Raw genomic sequence first — 15,667 nt, forward strand, 5'->3', positions numbered from 1 at the left:
TCCCTCCCCCGCTCCGCGGGGATGAGCTGGACGGATTCCCCTCCCCCACTTGTGTGGGGATGAGCTGGGTTAATTCCCCTCCCCCGTTTCGGCGGTGGTGAGCTGGGCAGAGTGTCCCTTTGTGGGTGTAATTCTCTAAGTGCTGAGTCCTGCGGATGGAGCTTTGATATTGACAAACTGAGGAGTTTCCGGCAACACATGACCACATATAGGGAGGCAAAAGCTTTGCTCTCTATCTCCACCTGCTGGTAGATGGACACAACCCACCAGTCTATGGATTGATCAGCTATGATTAATGGAAGGAAAATTATCAGGTATGATACATAATTTTACCTTGACAAAGTACCTCATGAAAGACTCCAGAGGAAATTGGAGAGTAATGGGATGAGTTAATTTCCTATTGTGGATTAAAAACTGGTTAAAAGATAGAAAACAGAGATTGGGGTTAAATGGTCAGTATTTTCAATGGAGAAGGGTAGATAGTGGGGTTTTCCAGAGGTTTGTGCTGGGACCGCTGCTTTTTAACATACTTATAAATGGTCTAGAGATGGGAGTAACTAGTGAGGTAATTAAATTTGCTGATGACACAAAGTTATTCAAAGTTGTTAAATCGCAAGAGGATTGTGAAAAATTACAAGAGGACGTTACGAGACTGGGAGACTGGGCATCTAAATGGCAGATAATGTTTAATGTGTGCAAGTGCAAAGTGATGCATGTGGGAAAGAGGAACCTGGATTATAGCTATGTAATGCAAGGTTCCATATTAGGTGTCATCGACCAGGAAAGGGATCTAGGCATCATCGTTGTTGGTACATTCAAACCCTCTGCTCAGTGCGTGGCGGCGGCTAAGAAACCAAATAGAATGTGAGGTATTAGGAAAAGAATGGAAAGCAAGGTCTATAAAATAATGAGTGAAATGGAATTGGTGGATGTGAATCCCTTGTTTACTGTTTCCAAAAATGTGAGGACTAGGGGGCACACAATGAAGCTATTTAGTAGTAAGTTCAAAACAAATTAGAGAAAATATTTCTTCACTCAACGTGTGTTTAAACTCTGGAATTTGTTTCCAGAGAATGTGGATAATAGATTGTAGATGCTGTGCAAATAACATCCCCAACCCTTGTACCTTGTTTGTTGGATGCGAAGCAAAATAAGCATGTGGGAACCACTTACACACAGTTTCCGCCTTGTGTGAGAAATGCATTTCCTGGACACAACAAATAGAGGCAGGAAACTGCACAAGTTCCTTGTAAAGACGTTGCCTGTTAAAGGGTGTGTTGAGACCCTTAACATTCAAAGATATTATTTTAAGATCTCCCATCTAGAAGACCAAAATACATACTAGAAAAAAAATCTCATATTTATCTGCTAATAATAGTCCAACCTGTTGGAAAAAAAATAGTTCCTCAGCTTCCAGTCTTCCCCCTTCTGTATTCCATTTGTACAGCCTAACCCATCCTCCCTGTCCCTCACTCTTTTGTCCCCCAATGCCCTCCCATCCTCCCCATCTCCCCCTCCCCACATTACTACTCTCTCCTTACCTTCTAACCCAACCCAGCAGAAATGTAACTCCATGTGGAAATGACGTCCTCACCCCGCACCCCACCTCCAATCCAACATAGCTTAATCAAAAGACGCAACCCTACAGCACACGAATGGAAGGCGATCATAGTTGAAGTCAACAAAGCTTCAACCTGTGTGTTGATAAAGGAAAATGCATTTAAAATCCTGTCTAGATGGTATTATACCCCACACAGATTGCATGCTATGTTTCCGGGGTCTTCACAATGGTGTTGGAGATGTGGAGATGAGGAGGGCACCTTCCTACATATCTGGTGGTCTTGTGCAAAAATACAGGTCTTCTGGGGAAAATGTTGCAGCAAAGATAGCAGTCCATACGGGGAAGCCATTCCCGTGCGAACCTCAGTGGTGCCTACTTGGAGTGGGTAATAGACGGGGAGCTAAGTGGCAGAGCCGGTTTAAAAGAATGTGCCTAGCAGCGGCAAAGTGCGTAATAGCAAAGCAATGGAAGCAGCTGGAGGCACCCTCGGAGGGGGACTGGATTATAAAGTTATCTTTGATTGGTGAAATGGAGAAACTCACGGACAAAAGATTGGGACGTTACAGTGAAACTTCAGAGTTATGGACTCAATATCGAGACTTAACCCAAATGACATAAAGCAAACGTTGACATTGCTAGAAGGGAGGGAGGGGGAGGGGGGAAGGGATTTTTGACTTTGTAAGTGCTTGATTGATAAATATTCTGTTTGTCACTATAAAAATGAATAAAAATTTTCATAGTTAAAAAAAAAAAAAAAAGAAGCAACCCTACAAAAACAGGTTATTACATCAATAGCTCAAAATACAGTGAATGAGTTGAAAGTAATTGCTGCTCAGGTTATACACCAAACTAACGCAGCCATTAATACTGCAAGAGACATTGCTCCCAGACTTGTTGCCTCCGCGGAGGGGGACTGGATTATAAAGTTATCTTTGATTGGTGAAATGGAGAAACTCACGGACAAAAGATTGGGACGTTACAGTGAAACTTCAGAGTTATGGACTCAATATCGAGACTTAACCCAAATGACATAAAGCAAACGTTGACATTGCTAGAAGGGAGGGAGGGGGAGGGGGGAAGGGATTTTTGACTTTGTAAGTGCATGATTGATAAATATTCTGTTTGTCACTATAAAAATGAATAAAAATTTTCAGAGTTAAAAAAAAAAAAAAAAAGAAGCAACCCTACAAAAACAGGTTATTACATCAATAGCTCAAAATACAGTGAATGAGTTGAAAGTAATTGCTGCTCAGGTTATACACCAAACTAACGCAGCCATTAATACTGCAAGAGACATTGCTCCCAGACTTGTTGCCTCCGCTGAGGCTCACCACAACAGTGAATTGAGAGTCTGTACTGCATTATTGAACAGTGTCAACAAGTTTTCCTGTGTCTTACGTCACCATATAAAGCTTGTCAATGTAGGCGTCCTCTATCATTAGTGACCTCTGCCATTGGAGTTGAGTACTCAGGGCCAAAACGGATTGTCTGCTAGGCCTCTCTTGAGGCTGCTCAGGGCCTGCTCCTGCTGGAAGGAAATCCATGGCCTCCTCTTTGCTATGTATCTGGTGTAATTGTCCATCTTTACTGAATTGAAGGGCAAAGTGAAATTGCCATGTGTATCATATGCCCTGTTCCCTTAGTTAGGCTGTGAGCAGGCATAAGTCTCCTCTCTGTTTTAAAGTCATTGCTGCTATAGCCTGATAGATGGAAATCTCATAAATATCCCATACTATAGCACCATTCACGTGTACCGACTCACAATCACCGTACTCAGGCCCTTTCGGCAGTCCTCAAAACCACAGATTGCAGCAGCGCCTGCAGTTCTCAAGGTCTTCAATTTTGTCCGTCATGTCTCTAGTGACATTGCACATCTCTCCCACCTCTTTATCCAGATTTACAACCACATCAGCCTGTTGCTCAATTCTAAACTCAGCCTCCTAGATGCAGTGACCCAACTCAAGGATTTCTCCTCTTAAATTCATTATCAAAGATGAACAACTTTAAGGTCCGATCAAATATTCTTTAGCCGGTCCCTGACTTCATGTTACCATCCATCTCCAGTGTCACGGCGTGCTCAAAGGGAGCAGCCCACTGGAGCTGCATATATGCCATCTTTAAAGCCTGTCCTGTTTTTAGTTGAGCAGCGTTGGACTAAGAGAACTCCAACAGATCCACAAAGGGCCAATACCACTGATTTTCTATGGCGTTAAGGTTGCAGGGAGAGGAGCTGGGAGATTAGGCAGCTATTTCATGTGGTGACGTCACTTCCCCTGTAATCACTTTTTTGAGTAATAAAGATGCAGTACAGAAAAAATATTTTCTTGCAGAAGCAACATTTTTTAAAATGTTTGTGCGAATTGCCCCTATCATAGGTCTCAACCCATTTTCAAGGCTTCCCCAAGTTTGACCATTCCATCACTTTCTTGCTTTCCAGGTTCATCACTCCTGAGCAATCAGTATTCTCTCTCACCCTACCTTTAAGCTCTATCTCTCTCCTCAAACTGAACACCCCCAAAATTTCTCTCATTGTCCCCTGCAGATTAACTGTCTCATCCCAGTTTTGTTCTCTGCTCCTCCCCCTCAGCACCCCAAGGCTGGACCCCTCTATATCTTATTCTGTCTCTCTACCCACATTTCTCTGGTTTTCTATGCCTTACCCCAGTCTTGCACTCTCCACAGCTAGTTCTTTGTCCTCCATTTACCAAGCAAGTCCTCTAGCTCATTTCATACTTTCAGACTTTGTCCTAAAACTGCCTCTCTTCCTTTCTCCTCCCATGTGAGCTGATGCAGCCCGTCTTGATTTTCCACCTGCTCAGCTCATTCTGCCTCTGTTGCGTTCTCTTGGCCACATGACACCTGATGTCAACTCTATTGCTTCCTCCTTGCCCTAAAACAGTGTTTCCCAGGTCCAATCCTGTAGTACCCCTTGCCAGCCAGGTTTTCAGGATATCCACAATGATGAACTTGATTTGCATGCACTGCCTGTATTATATGCAAATCTCTTTCATGCACATTCATTGTGGATATCCTGAAAACTTGACTGGCAAGGGGGGTAGTCCAGGACGGACTTGGGATACTGCCTAGAGCTGATGACTGGCCATGCATGGCTACAAAGAGGAAGTAACTAAATGAGACAGCATCCGTGGGTAGAAAAACAAAGAGGCTACAGTAGCATTGATGCTGCCTGCTCCTGGTCTCAGTACAAATTCTGCAGAGCAAATGCAGAATTTTTTGTGGAAGTGGAATTCTGCACAAATTCTGCATTGAGTAATTGTGTAAAATTCCTCTAGAAGTAGTGTGTGTATATGTGCATGTTTTATAAATGTAGTTTGTAATTTAGCTCCAAAGATAAATAATTTGGATTGATTTATACTTTGGTATATGATCTCACATGCTGCCTTGAAGGAGCCTCCTAAGCTTGCTTGTTTGTAAAGCTAGAATTTAAGTTGCCAAGCAACCACAATTTTCCAACAGTTTATACCAATATGACGCACATTATAGTTTGCTGCTTTAAATCTCCTTTTATTAATATCCCTCCTAACATTTGTTCTATTTTCCTTCAGGAGAAAATATTTTACTGTTTAGAAAATGTCATCTTTCCTTTTAAGTGTTGTCTGCGTCTCAAAACTCATTCATCAAACTGTAGCTAGCTTGTCCCTCAGGGAGTCAGCAACTTTGAATCAGACTTCTAATGTACTAGAAGAATACAGTGTAAGAGCACTTCTGTCTAGGATTTTGTCCTCTTGTCGTCTGTGGATTTGTCCAGTGGACTTCAGTTGGCTTCTGCCATCACAAAGCCTGTTCTTTAGGTTGTCCACATATTGTAGAAAGTGATCTCTTCCACCCCCTCGCCCACCCCCTACTTACAGTTCTACCAAAAGAAATTGGGAAATTCTGTCACTCTGGTAGCATTCAGCATGGCAACCCAGACGTCTTGGGAGGACAGGCATTGCCTTTACATTTCTTGCTCTTGATAGACTGCTAGGAGAGTTTTTACCTGCTGCAGCCCTTCAGAGCCCTTCCCTTCTGTCTCAGCTCTGCCTCTGGTCCTGCCCTTCCAGAAACAGGAAATGAGGGCGGGACCAGAGCCTGAGCTGAGACAGAAGGGAAGGCAGGCTGAAGCGCCGTGCCTGCTCGCCTTTCACTGCTACCGCCGGACCCCGAGGTAAGAACTTTTAAATTCTGGGCGGCACGCAGGAAGGCAAGGGGCAGGCAGAGGACTGGGAGAAGAGGGCGGGCAACGCAGGTTGGGCTGCCACTCGCAGGGGAGAGGGAGGGAGGCGCGGGGGTCTGGAACTCGGAGGGGAGGAGAGGGAGGGAACTCGGAAGGGAGGGCGGGGGCATGGAACTCGGAAGAGAGGGGGGCCTGGAACTCGGAGGAGAGGGGAGCCTGGAACTCGGATTAGAGGGGCAGAGGGAGGGGGCCAAGCTGGAACTCAGAGGATAACCTTGCTAGCGCCCGTTTCATTTGTGTCAGAAACAGGCATGTTTTACTAGTGTGGTAATAATTCTGGTCTACGGGGTAAGATCTTCATAGGCCTATGAACATCTTATCCCATAGACCAGAATACAATAAACTCTGAACCGGGGATATGGAGGTTTTTCCTCCATCACAGAGTGATAATTATTACCACATTGAACTTAAAGTAATACTGATCAAATGAGAGCCTAAATGTTATAAATGTTTTCAGCTGTTTTCCATTTTTGCTATGCCTTTTCAAAAATGTAGTTAGTTGTTATCTTATTTCTTTTTTATTTTAGGCATTTGTTGAAAACAATACTGCCATTAAGTGGTGCCCTACACCAGGCTGTGATAGAGCAGTCAAGTTGACGAAGCAAGGATCAAATACATCAGGATCAGATACACTCCGCTTCCCCTTGCTGAGGGCCCCTGCAGTGGATTGTGGAAAAGGGCATCTCTTTTGCTGGTTAGTACTTAAATTTTGACCATGTATTGTAAATTATAACTTTGTGAACATTGGTCTGGGCTAACAGATATTTTCAATTTTCAGAGTATTTTACAGGTAGTAAATAGAAATAAAACAAAACAAAGAAAAGAAAATAAGATGATACCTTTTTTTATTGGACTGACTAAATACATTTTGCTCCAGATTCTATATAAGGCAACTAAAGTTGCATTGCCAATTTGTGCACATAACTTAATTGCTTAATGAGCCAATCAGCACCAATAATTGCCCACTAACCAGTTATTGGCATTAATTGGCCTTAATTTGGATTTATGCACAGATTGTATTCTATAATGATCCACGTGTAAATCCTACGATGCATATTTGGAGGGGGGGCATTGCTATAAATTACACAAATTCTTATAGAATATGTCTAATCCACACCTAATTTAGGCACTGACGTTTACACATGCTTTCAGCAGGCAACTTAAGTTAGGTGCTATTCTATAAAGTGTGGATGCCCTTTATAGAATACTGCTTAACGCATAATGTTTTGGCACAATTTATTGAATCTAGTCCTTTTAGATTAGCTTTCCCCATGAGACTGTCATTGGAGTGCTTATATGTTTCACATGTATATGCTATCATTATTTGCTTATTTCTGATCTGAAGAAGGTGGTATTACCGTTGAAAGCTAATCAAAAAATGTTTTTAGTCCAATAAAAAGGTGGTATCTTATTTCCTATACTTTGTTTTATTTCTGTTTATTACCTTTAAAAGTGGACTAAAATGGCAACCAGCACTCCACTTGAGTATTTATGTGTACATAGAGAAAACTCGAACCAGTCAGTTGAATTGATTTGTTATCTTTATTATCAGGCATATAAAGCAAACGAGGTAGCAGTGCATTGCTTAACTGGTTTAGAAGTCCAGATAAATTTGTCATATCTGCATGTGCATTCTCACGTATATTTTTGAAATGCAGGTTTCTTAATCCATGGCAAATTACTGTGTCTACGCATTGATTTTTAGAGTACCATTCAAACAGTACCCCGAAGTTCTTGGTAATGTAGTTACAAAAGCAGACATTTTCTGAAAATATGGACTTTCAAAAATTTGGTGTCCAACAGAATTATTCAGGGACAATCAATTAGATAATCTTGTAAGGAGGAATAGAGTCATTTCTTCTCTATCTGGTGAGTGTGAAACTGGGCCACCTCTCACAGGACATATCTTGCAGGAAAAGAGAACATTCAGACAATCAGAAACCTTCATGAATGATCTCTGGACTATGAAGCAAAATATATGATATTTCTCAAGTAGGAATCCTTCAAGATGAGGCTTGACAAATGCAAAGTGATGCACATTGGAAAGAATAATCTGAATCATAGTTACCTGATGTTAGAGTTCACCTTAGGAGTCAGCACTCAAGAAAAGATCTAGGTGTCATTGTAGACAACACTCTGAAATCTTCTGCCCAGTGTGCGACGGTGGCCAAAAAAGCAAACATGATGCTAGGAATTTTTAGGAAAGGGATGCAAAATAAGACCAAGAATATTATAATGCCTCTGTATCGCTCCATGGTGCAACCTCACCTTGAGTATTGCGTTCAATTCTGGTCACTGTCTCTCAAAAAAAATATCGCGGATTTAGAAAAGTTCAAAAAAGTACGATCAAAATGATGAAGGGGATGGAACTCCTCCCATATGAGGAAATGCTAAAGAAGTTAGGGCTCTTCAGCTTGGAAAAGAGGGCTGAGTGGGGATATGATTGAGGCCTATAAAATCCTGAGTGGTGTAAAACGGGTAGAAATGAATCGATTTTTCACTCTTTCAAAAAGCGCAAAGAGCAGGGGCACTCAGTGAAATTACATAGAAATACTTTTAAATCAAATAGGAAGACATATTTTTTCACTCAAAGAATAGTTAAGCTCTGGAACTTACTGCTGGTGGATGTGGTAACAGCAGTTAGTGTATCTGGGTTTAAAAAAGCTTTGGATAAGTTCCTGGAGGAAAAGTCCATAGTCTGTTATTGAAATGCCAACCCTGCCGCTCGGTCCTATCTCCATCTTCACTTTCCGAACTGTAAGGGAGTAAAGTACAAGAAACTCTTTGCCTCGTCCTTCCGTTACTGGAGTCCCAAACACTGGAATATGTTACCTCATCACCTCAAAACTCAAGAAGACCACGGCCTTTTTAAGAAGTTGTTAAAGACATTCCTCTTTGCTAAGACTTACCCCTCAACTTGCAATGTTGATTAATGTATCCTTGTCCCCTTCCCTATCTAGTTCACTCTGTTAGATGCTTGTATTACCTTTAAGTTTGTACTTTTATTTAATTTACTGTAAGCCACATTGAGCCTGCACGAGTGGGAAAATGTGGGATATAAGCAACAAATAAATAAAATAAAATAAATAAATAAATGGACATGGGGGAAGCCTCTTCTTGCTCCGGGATTGATAGCATGGAATGGTGCTATTGTTTGGGTTTCTGCCAGGTACTTGTGACCTGGATTGGTTCGGAGGTCTCCGTGCAACCAGGACCAGCCTCCTGTCTCAACCCCAGCAGTTCTGCAGACTGTCTTTGAGCCAAAATCCTAGCTTTTCCCGGTGTCAGCCCTCGATGAGTGCATTCGGGCCGTGCTCCCTGAGCTGCTGGCTGGCTGGCTTTATACAACAGAGTGCATTGGCATCGGTGGAGGAAGCTTCTCCGGAGTCAATACGGGAGCCGACTCCTCGACGCCCCTCTTGAGGACATGACTTCTCTAGGTCGAGGCAGACTGGTCTCAGCCTTCTCCACAGGAGGCTTTGGCTTACACCAATGAGGAGGAGGAGTCTTATGGGATACCATCTGACCCCCTCCCCTCCAAAGGAAATGAGAAAGTCTCCCCAGAGAGCCTTTCCTTCCCCTCTTTTGTCAAGGAAATGGTGGCAGCCATTCCATTTCCTTTAGAAGTGGAGGATGAGCTCAGGGCTAAGATGCTCAAGATCCTGGACTACGAATCCCCTCCTAGAGAAGCTGTGATAGTCCCGCTTCATGAGATCTTGCAAGATGTTCTCATGCGGAACTTGGAGTCCCCTTTGTGAGCCTCAATACTCCCCACGCAATGTGATAAAAATAATATTCACAAGACACGGCAAGCTAAAACTAAAAAAAACAGTATAAAATAGAGAAGTGCAACAGTATGTGAAGATTACATAAACTCTTCCATTGATTTTAAGAAACATCTGAGCAAAAGCGGTAGCTAGATTGATTAAGAAAAGGAGTAGAAGCATATTAAAACTGATTAAACTTGAGTGCATTTGGATGTCCTGTCACCCTCTGTTATCTCTTATGATGTGGTTACTTGCACATCCTACACTGTGTTGTTTGTACCTGATGTCCTGAAAGGGAAAAAGGTTTGTATTTGAATGTTTGAATTTGTTTCATGTGAGTAACATGATACTTTTTTGGGTTGCCAATAGATGTTTAAATTAATGATAAATCTTGACATACCTAATTGTAAATCATCAAGTAGTTGGTATAATTCCCTTTATATGTATTTATCTACATATCTATGTATATTTTAGGGAGTGTCTTGGTGAGGCACATGAACCATGTGATTGCCAAACATGGAAGAACTGGCTGCAGAAGGTATCGGAAATGAAACCAGAAGAACGTAAGAGAGAGCTTTTAATGTTTGTATTAGCTGTCCAACCTGCTGCTTTTTATACTTAGCAGTGCTGTCGTTAAATTAGGAGTAAATAACACATGAGATTGTATGTTTAGAAAATAATTTCCTTTATTACAGTGGAATTAAAAGTTAACAACAACAAAAAAATGTATATGACGATGCCTTTTCATTGAACTCAGTTGATATGTTTCCTGACTTCATCAAAGTGCATATTTTGAAAATGACCATCAGTGAAGAAGTGATATCAGTATAATGCAGAACTAGGATGGTCATCGATGTTGATTATAGATTTAGTTGCCTTTCCAAACATAAACTCAGATATAATAGCTATGCAGTTTCCGAGGACCTGCAGTCTTTGTACCTGATGCAGTAGAAGACTAAATTACTTGCTTGAGTTAATAAGAAGTGTCATTGGGAGAAGATTGTTTTGAATCCTGCCTTCCCTAGTTCTCGGTCCACTGCTGCAATCTGTAGGGCACACCAGTGTCTTCTCATTATGAAGCTGCCCATTTCAGAGGGACTTAGCTGGAGTGCTGTATATACTGTATATTTATCTATTTATTTATTTGTTTGTTTGTTGCATTTGTATCCCACGTTCTCCCACCTATTTGCAGGCTCAGTGTGGCTTACAATATTCGTTATTGGTAGATACTAGATTAGAAGATGACAATTAGTATTGCATAGAGAACATGGATGATATAATAGAGATTAAACAATATAATTTTGACTTGAAAATTGAACAAATATAAATGCAGCAAGCATCAAGTAGTGAGCCTGAAGACCTTAATTTTACATAGTGACTTTAATCGCGGAAGACCTAATTTAAAAAAATGTAAAATTTGTCTCGATTAAAGCCACATTTGTTAAATAGCATTTGTCATAATATTCCATGTTGGTTTTCACAATGTGTGCATAACCATACATAATTCTTTCCGTCTAGATAGGAGGGAGAGAATGGAGAGTACAGGTTTTCTAATGCAAAGATTGTCATCATGTAAAATGTCATCATGGTAGGAAGAATGTTTTTGTAACTTCTCATGAAGTTATGGGATTAGAACATAATTTTAAGCTCAGCCTCTTTGTGAGCTATGGTTCTCTGCTTTCTTTATAGAATAACAAAAAGAAAAAATTGGTACAATCAACTGAATACTATTTGCGGATCACGTACGATGCCACGACCGTGCTGAGAGAGGCTAAACAGGTTAGGGATTCCCAGCTTCAAGAAAAGAGGACTAAGAGGGGATATGATGGAGGCTTATGAAATTAAATAGAGTGGAACAGTTAAATAAGGAACAGTTGTTTAACCTGTCAAACAACTCAAAAACAAGAGCACATGCCATGAAACTTAAAACAAATTGTAGAAAATATTTTTTTATGCAGCACATAATTAAGCTGTGGAATCTGTTGCTGAAAGATATGGTCAAGGCAACAAATATTGCAGGATTGGAGGAAAAGTCTATAAAAAAAAGGATCAGCGAGGTAGGCTTGGTAGAGCCATTGTTCATCCCTGTAAAATAACTGTTTAAATAGATCTACATTTGGGATCTGTCGGGTACTTGTGGTTTGGACTGGCCACTGTTGGAGATGGGATACTAGCCTCAGCATGACTTTTCTTATGTTTTAATGTTGTTATCCTTCATTTTTGTTTAAAACCCTTAAAAAGGGTAATCATGTTTGTTTGGTGTAACAAAATTAACAGAGGCAGGTGGCACTTTATAGACTAAGCAGTTTATTAGTACATGAGCATCTGACGAAGAAGACTCTGGCCCTCAAAAGCTAATGCCCTAATAAATTGGTTAGCCTGTAAGGTGCCACCTGCTTTCATTGTTGTTTATATGCATATTTATAATATATGCCATTAGCCAGTGCTGCAAATTTAACTGATACAACAAATCTGTGGCCAAAGAGTTTGCACTCTGTGTGTACCTGAGGCAATGAAATATATTTACTACACAATTTTGTTTGATAATGATTTTCATAAGCTGCCCACCATAACTTAAAAAATCTTCTTTTTAACATAACTTAGATATTTGTATTTTCCACAAGACCTCATATAATCATACTTTGGTCCTGTTACATTTCTCTCTCCTTCCAGTTTCTCTCAGTATCTGAGGTAAACATTCCTGGTTGAACAGGTCTTCAGTGATATAATAAATATTCCATACTCTGGGTTACTTTAGTTCTTCTTTATATTTTAACTCTCTTGTGTCCCTAGGGCCAGGCCAGGTTGCCTCCAGTGTTGCAAAATTGCTTTTCTAGTAGCAGTTAAGTCAATTAAAATAAGCCAATAGCTGCATAATATGCTGTTGAAACCAGTTGAGGTACAGGTTAATTTACATAGTACTTGAGTTAGATTATTGAAAGTTTTAAAGTAATTGCTTCATTTAAAAATGTCGAAGTAAACAGATTTGCAGTTTACCCTGTACCATGACAATCAATTTTACTATGGTTTTCATTTATAGTGTTGCAGAGTCATTCTCCCCCAGATTCTATATATGGCACTTCGAGTTCTGTGCACAAATTTGGGTGCACACCCAATTTTCTTGTGCAACTTAATTGTGTAACGAGCTAATTAGCGCTGATTGGGATCTTAAGCAATTAGCACAAAATGGATATAATTAGCAGTTACATGTGTAAATTTATGCAATGGATCTGTGCCTAGATTTTACGTGTGAGTTTGAAAAGGTGGTGTGGAAATGGGAGGGTCATGGGTGGCTCAGGGGCATTTCTAGAATTTACGTGCGTTGTTATAGAACAAGGAGGATACGTGCCAAATTTAGGCTCAAGGATTTGCACCACGTCTCAGTTGGTGCAAATAGCTGCATCTAAAGTTAGGCACAATTCCCAGTCGTAAGCACTATTTTATAAACTTCACCTAACTTTAATCGCACTATACAGAATAGTGCTGACCATTATTTTTTAAGGTGCCATATATAGAATTTAGCCCTTAGTGTATTTACTCTGAGCTTATGAAGAGATGAGTTTTGGTTTTTTTATGCCAATTATACGTGCTTCTCTGCTTATACAGTATTTTAACTTTTCATTTGTCTTTAACTGCTTAAAGTTGTGGGAGTGAATGAGGCTTACGAAGATGCTGCCAACTGTCTGTGGTTATTAACAAACTCCAAACCTTGCGCCAATTGCAAATCTCCAATTCAGAAGAATGAGGGCTGCAACCACATGCAGTGTGCCAAGGTAGAACATCTAGTTGCCTTTTTCAGGTTTGGTGCATCCACAGCAAATGTGATGGCTTTGCATTTAAGGTTTTACTATATCCAGATTTAAATCTGTAAGAATAGATTGAGCCACTGACTAATTTTGCTGGTAATATGGTATATGTGTTGATGGTTCTAAAAGTGCTGTAGAAGTGTGTAGTCATGGAGAGCACCATTTTCAAAGCTATTTACCTGGGTAAATTGACTTGGCTGAAACTTGCCTTTTTCTGTTCAGCTTAAAACACGCTGACATCTACAGCACACTTCCTTCAACTGGATTAAAGGACAGGTGGGATAGAGAAAACATGAATAGGTATGGTTGTTTTCATGCAAGATTTTCCCCACAGAAAGATCAAAGCAAAGTCTATGGATAAGTTGTACTTATGCAGTTTTCAAAGGGAAACTCTATATAGATTCCCTTTGAGAATTAGCTACAAGGTCAATAGGTACAAAAGTACTCGCAGACTTTGCAACTATGCAGGCTGTTTGATACATGCCGCGTGTGCTTTTTATGTAGAATCATTTATTTATGTGGATTCAGATTTATATATTTTTGGCAACCAGCCATCAATTGGTGGATTAAGTTTCAAAAATGTATATGCTGCCCAGGTTTCTTGGCAGGCTTTCATGGTTTCTTTGAAATAAGTTATCATCTGAAATTATAATAGTTTGTTTTCATCTGTCTGTGCTTCCAAACATAGCTAGGAAGGTGCATCCACTTTCTGTTTTGGAGAGAGTTTGAAATGGCAGACCTTGAACATATTCTAGCACGTATTAATGTGAAGGTAGAACAAACCACTGTACCCTGAGGCAGGTCTTCGAAACGACGGCCATCGTAGGTCGGGGTTTGACAGTATCCGTATAAAGAGAGAGAATGAAATAACATCGCTTAAAGCTAAGTAAAACATTATTGGTGCTGGTTTTTTGTAACTAAAAGAGATAACAGTTACTTAGAGATAGAAGTGAAGACTTAAAGAGGTTTTCAGGCCAGTGATGAAGAAGCCCAGTCCTCCAAAGTAAATTATATAAAAAAAAATATATATATATTTACTGGAGTTTTCTAGAGGCCTTTCCTCTATCTAAACACACTATTTTTTATAAAAGGAAATATCTATGTATAGTATTATCCTTTGATGCCAGATACAAGAATCTCCCTATTTTGTTCTGATATTAGACCTTGAACATGCACATGTTTTGAAAGACCCCATGACATGCTTGCTACTTATTGATTTATTGCCACTGTAACTTCTACTACTCTAGCACCTTCCCCACCCCCACCCCTATCTCTTATTTTTACCAACCCAGGCGGATGCCAAGTATGCCTTGTGGTAGGGCTAGCCCTGCTTGTAAGGTAGATGTAAAACAATAATAAGACAGAACAAGAAAGAATTTAAGAAGCTTTTATAATGCTAGTTATAAAATCTTTTTGAAGTGCATTGGAAGGAAGGAGAATGTGAGGGAATCAGTTGACCGGGGCTAAAAGAGTTGCTCAGGGTGAATAAGGCCATAGAAGAACTTTTTGCTTCAGGCTTCATTGAGGGAAAGGGGAAATGGGACTTGATATACCGCCTTTCTGTGGTATTTTGCAACTACATTCAAAGCGGTTTACATATATACAGGTACTTATTTAGTACCTGGAGCAATGGAGGGTTAAGTGACTTGCCCACAGTCACAAGGACCTGCACCACTAGGCTACTCCTCAGAAAAATATTGGGAAGATGAGAACACCAAGAAATGTTCTTTGAAAATGTGATCAGAGAAACTGAAGCAAATAACTGTTAAACTAGAAGATATAATAAAAACAAACTAAATATTTATTGGATTAACCAGCTTTATGAAGAAATTCACCCAAGACTGTGTACAGCAGGTACAGTTTAACATAAAACTTACAATTTTGTTAACAGCATAACCGTAGTAAAATAACCAAGTATAAACATAAATACAATAGGTGAGGTAAACTTGAAACCTAATAATAGAACTACTGTTAAACAGTATCAAAATATACATATTTAACAATACTAGAATTCAAATACCAGAGATAGAATGTTAGCATAATACTAATGATACATAGTAACATAGTAGATGACAGCAGAAAAAGACCTGCACGGTCCATCCAGTCTGCCCAACAAGATAAACTCATATGTGCTACTTTAATAAGCACACATTAGAACATTCAAATAACATAGATACAAATCATTAGAACCAGATGGTATTCCAGGATTTTAAAAAACTCAGGGGGTCTTACTAAAGCTTAGCTCAAGTTATCTGCATCAGGACCTATAGGAATAAAATGGGCCCTGCTGCAGATA

At 40.1% G+C, this 15,667-nt stretch overlaps 1 protein-coding gene across 4 annotated transcripts in view; it reads left to right on the top strand.

The window, feature by feature from the left end:
* Positions 1–15,667, top strand: part of ANKIB1 (ankyrin repeat and IBR domain containing 1) — a 410,970-nt gene that overhangs the window by 259,254 nt on the left and 136,049 nt on the right. For all 4 annotated transcript variants that reach the window (XM_030200246.1, XM_030200271.1, XM_030200262.1 and 1 more), the window contains exons 9-11: positions 6,326–6,492; positions 10,040–10,128; positions 13,208–13,338. In XM_030200246.1, the coding sequence (XP_030056106.1) occupies positions 6,326–6,492; positions 10,040–10,128; positions 13,208–13,338 (387 nt within the window). The remainder of the gene's footprint in view (positions 1–6,325; positions 6,493–10,039; positions 10,129–13,207; positions 13,339–15,667) is intronic.

This window comes from Microcaecilia unicolor, chromosome 1 (assembly GCF_901765095.1).
Source record: "Microcaecilia unicolor chromosome 1, aMicUni1.1, whole genome shotgun sequence".
NCBI lineage: Eukaryota > Metazoa > Chordata > Amphibia > Gymnophiona > Siphonopidae > Microcaecilia > Microcaecilia unicolor.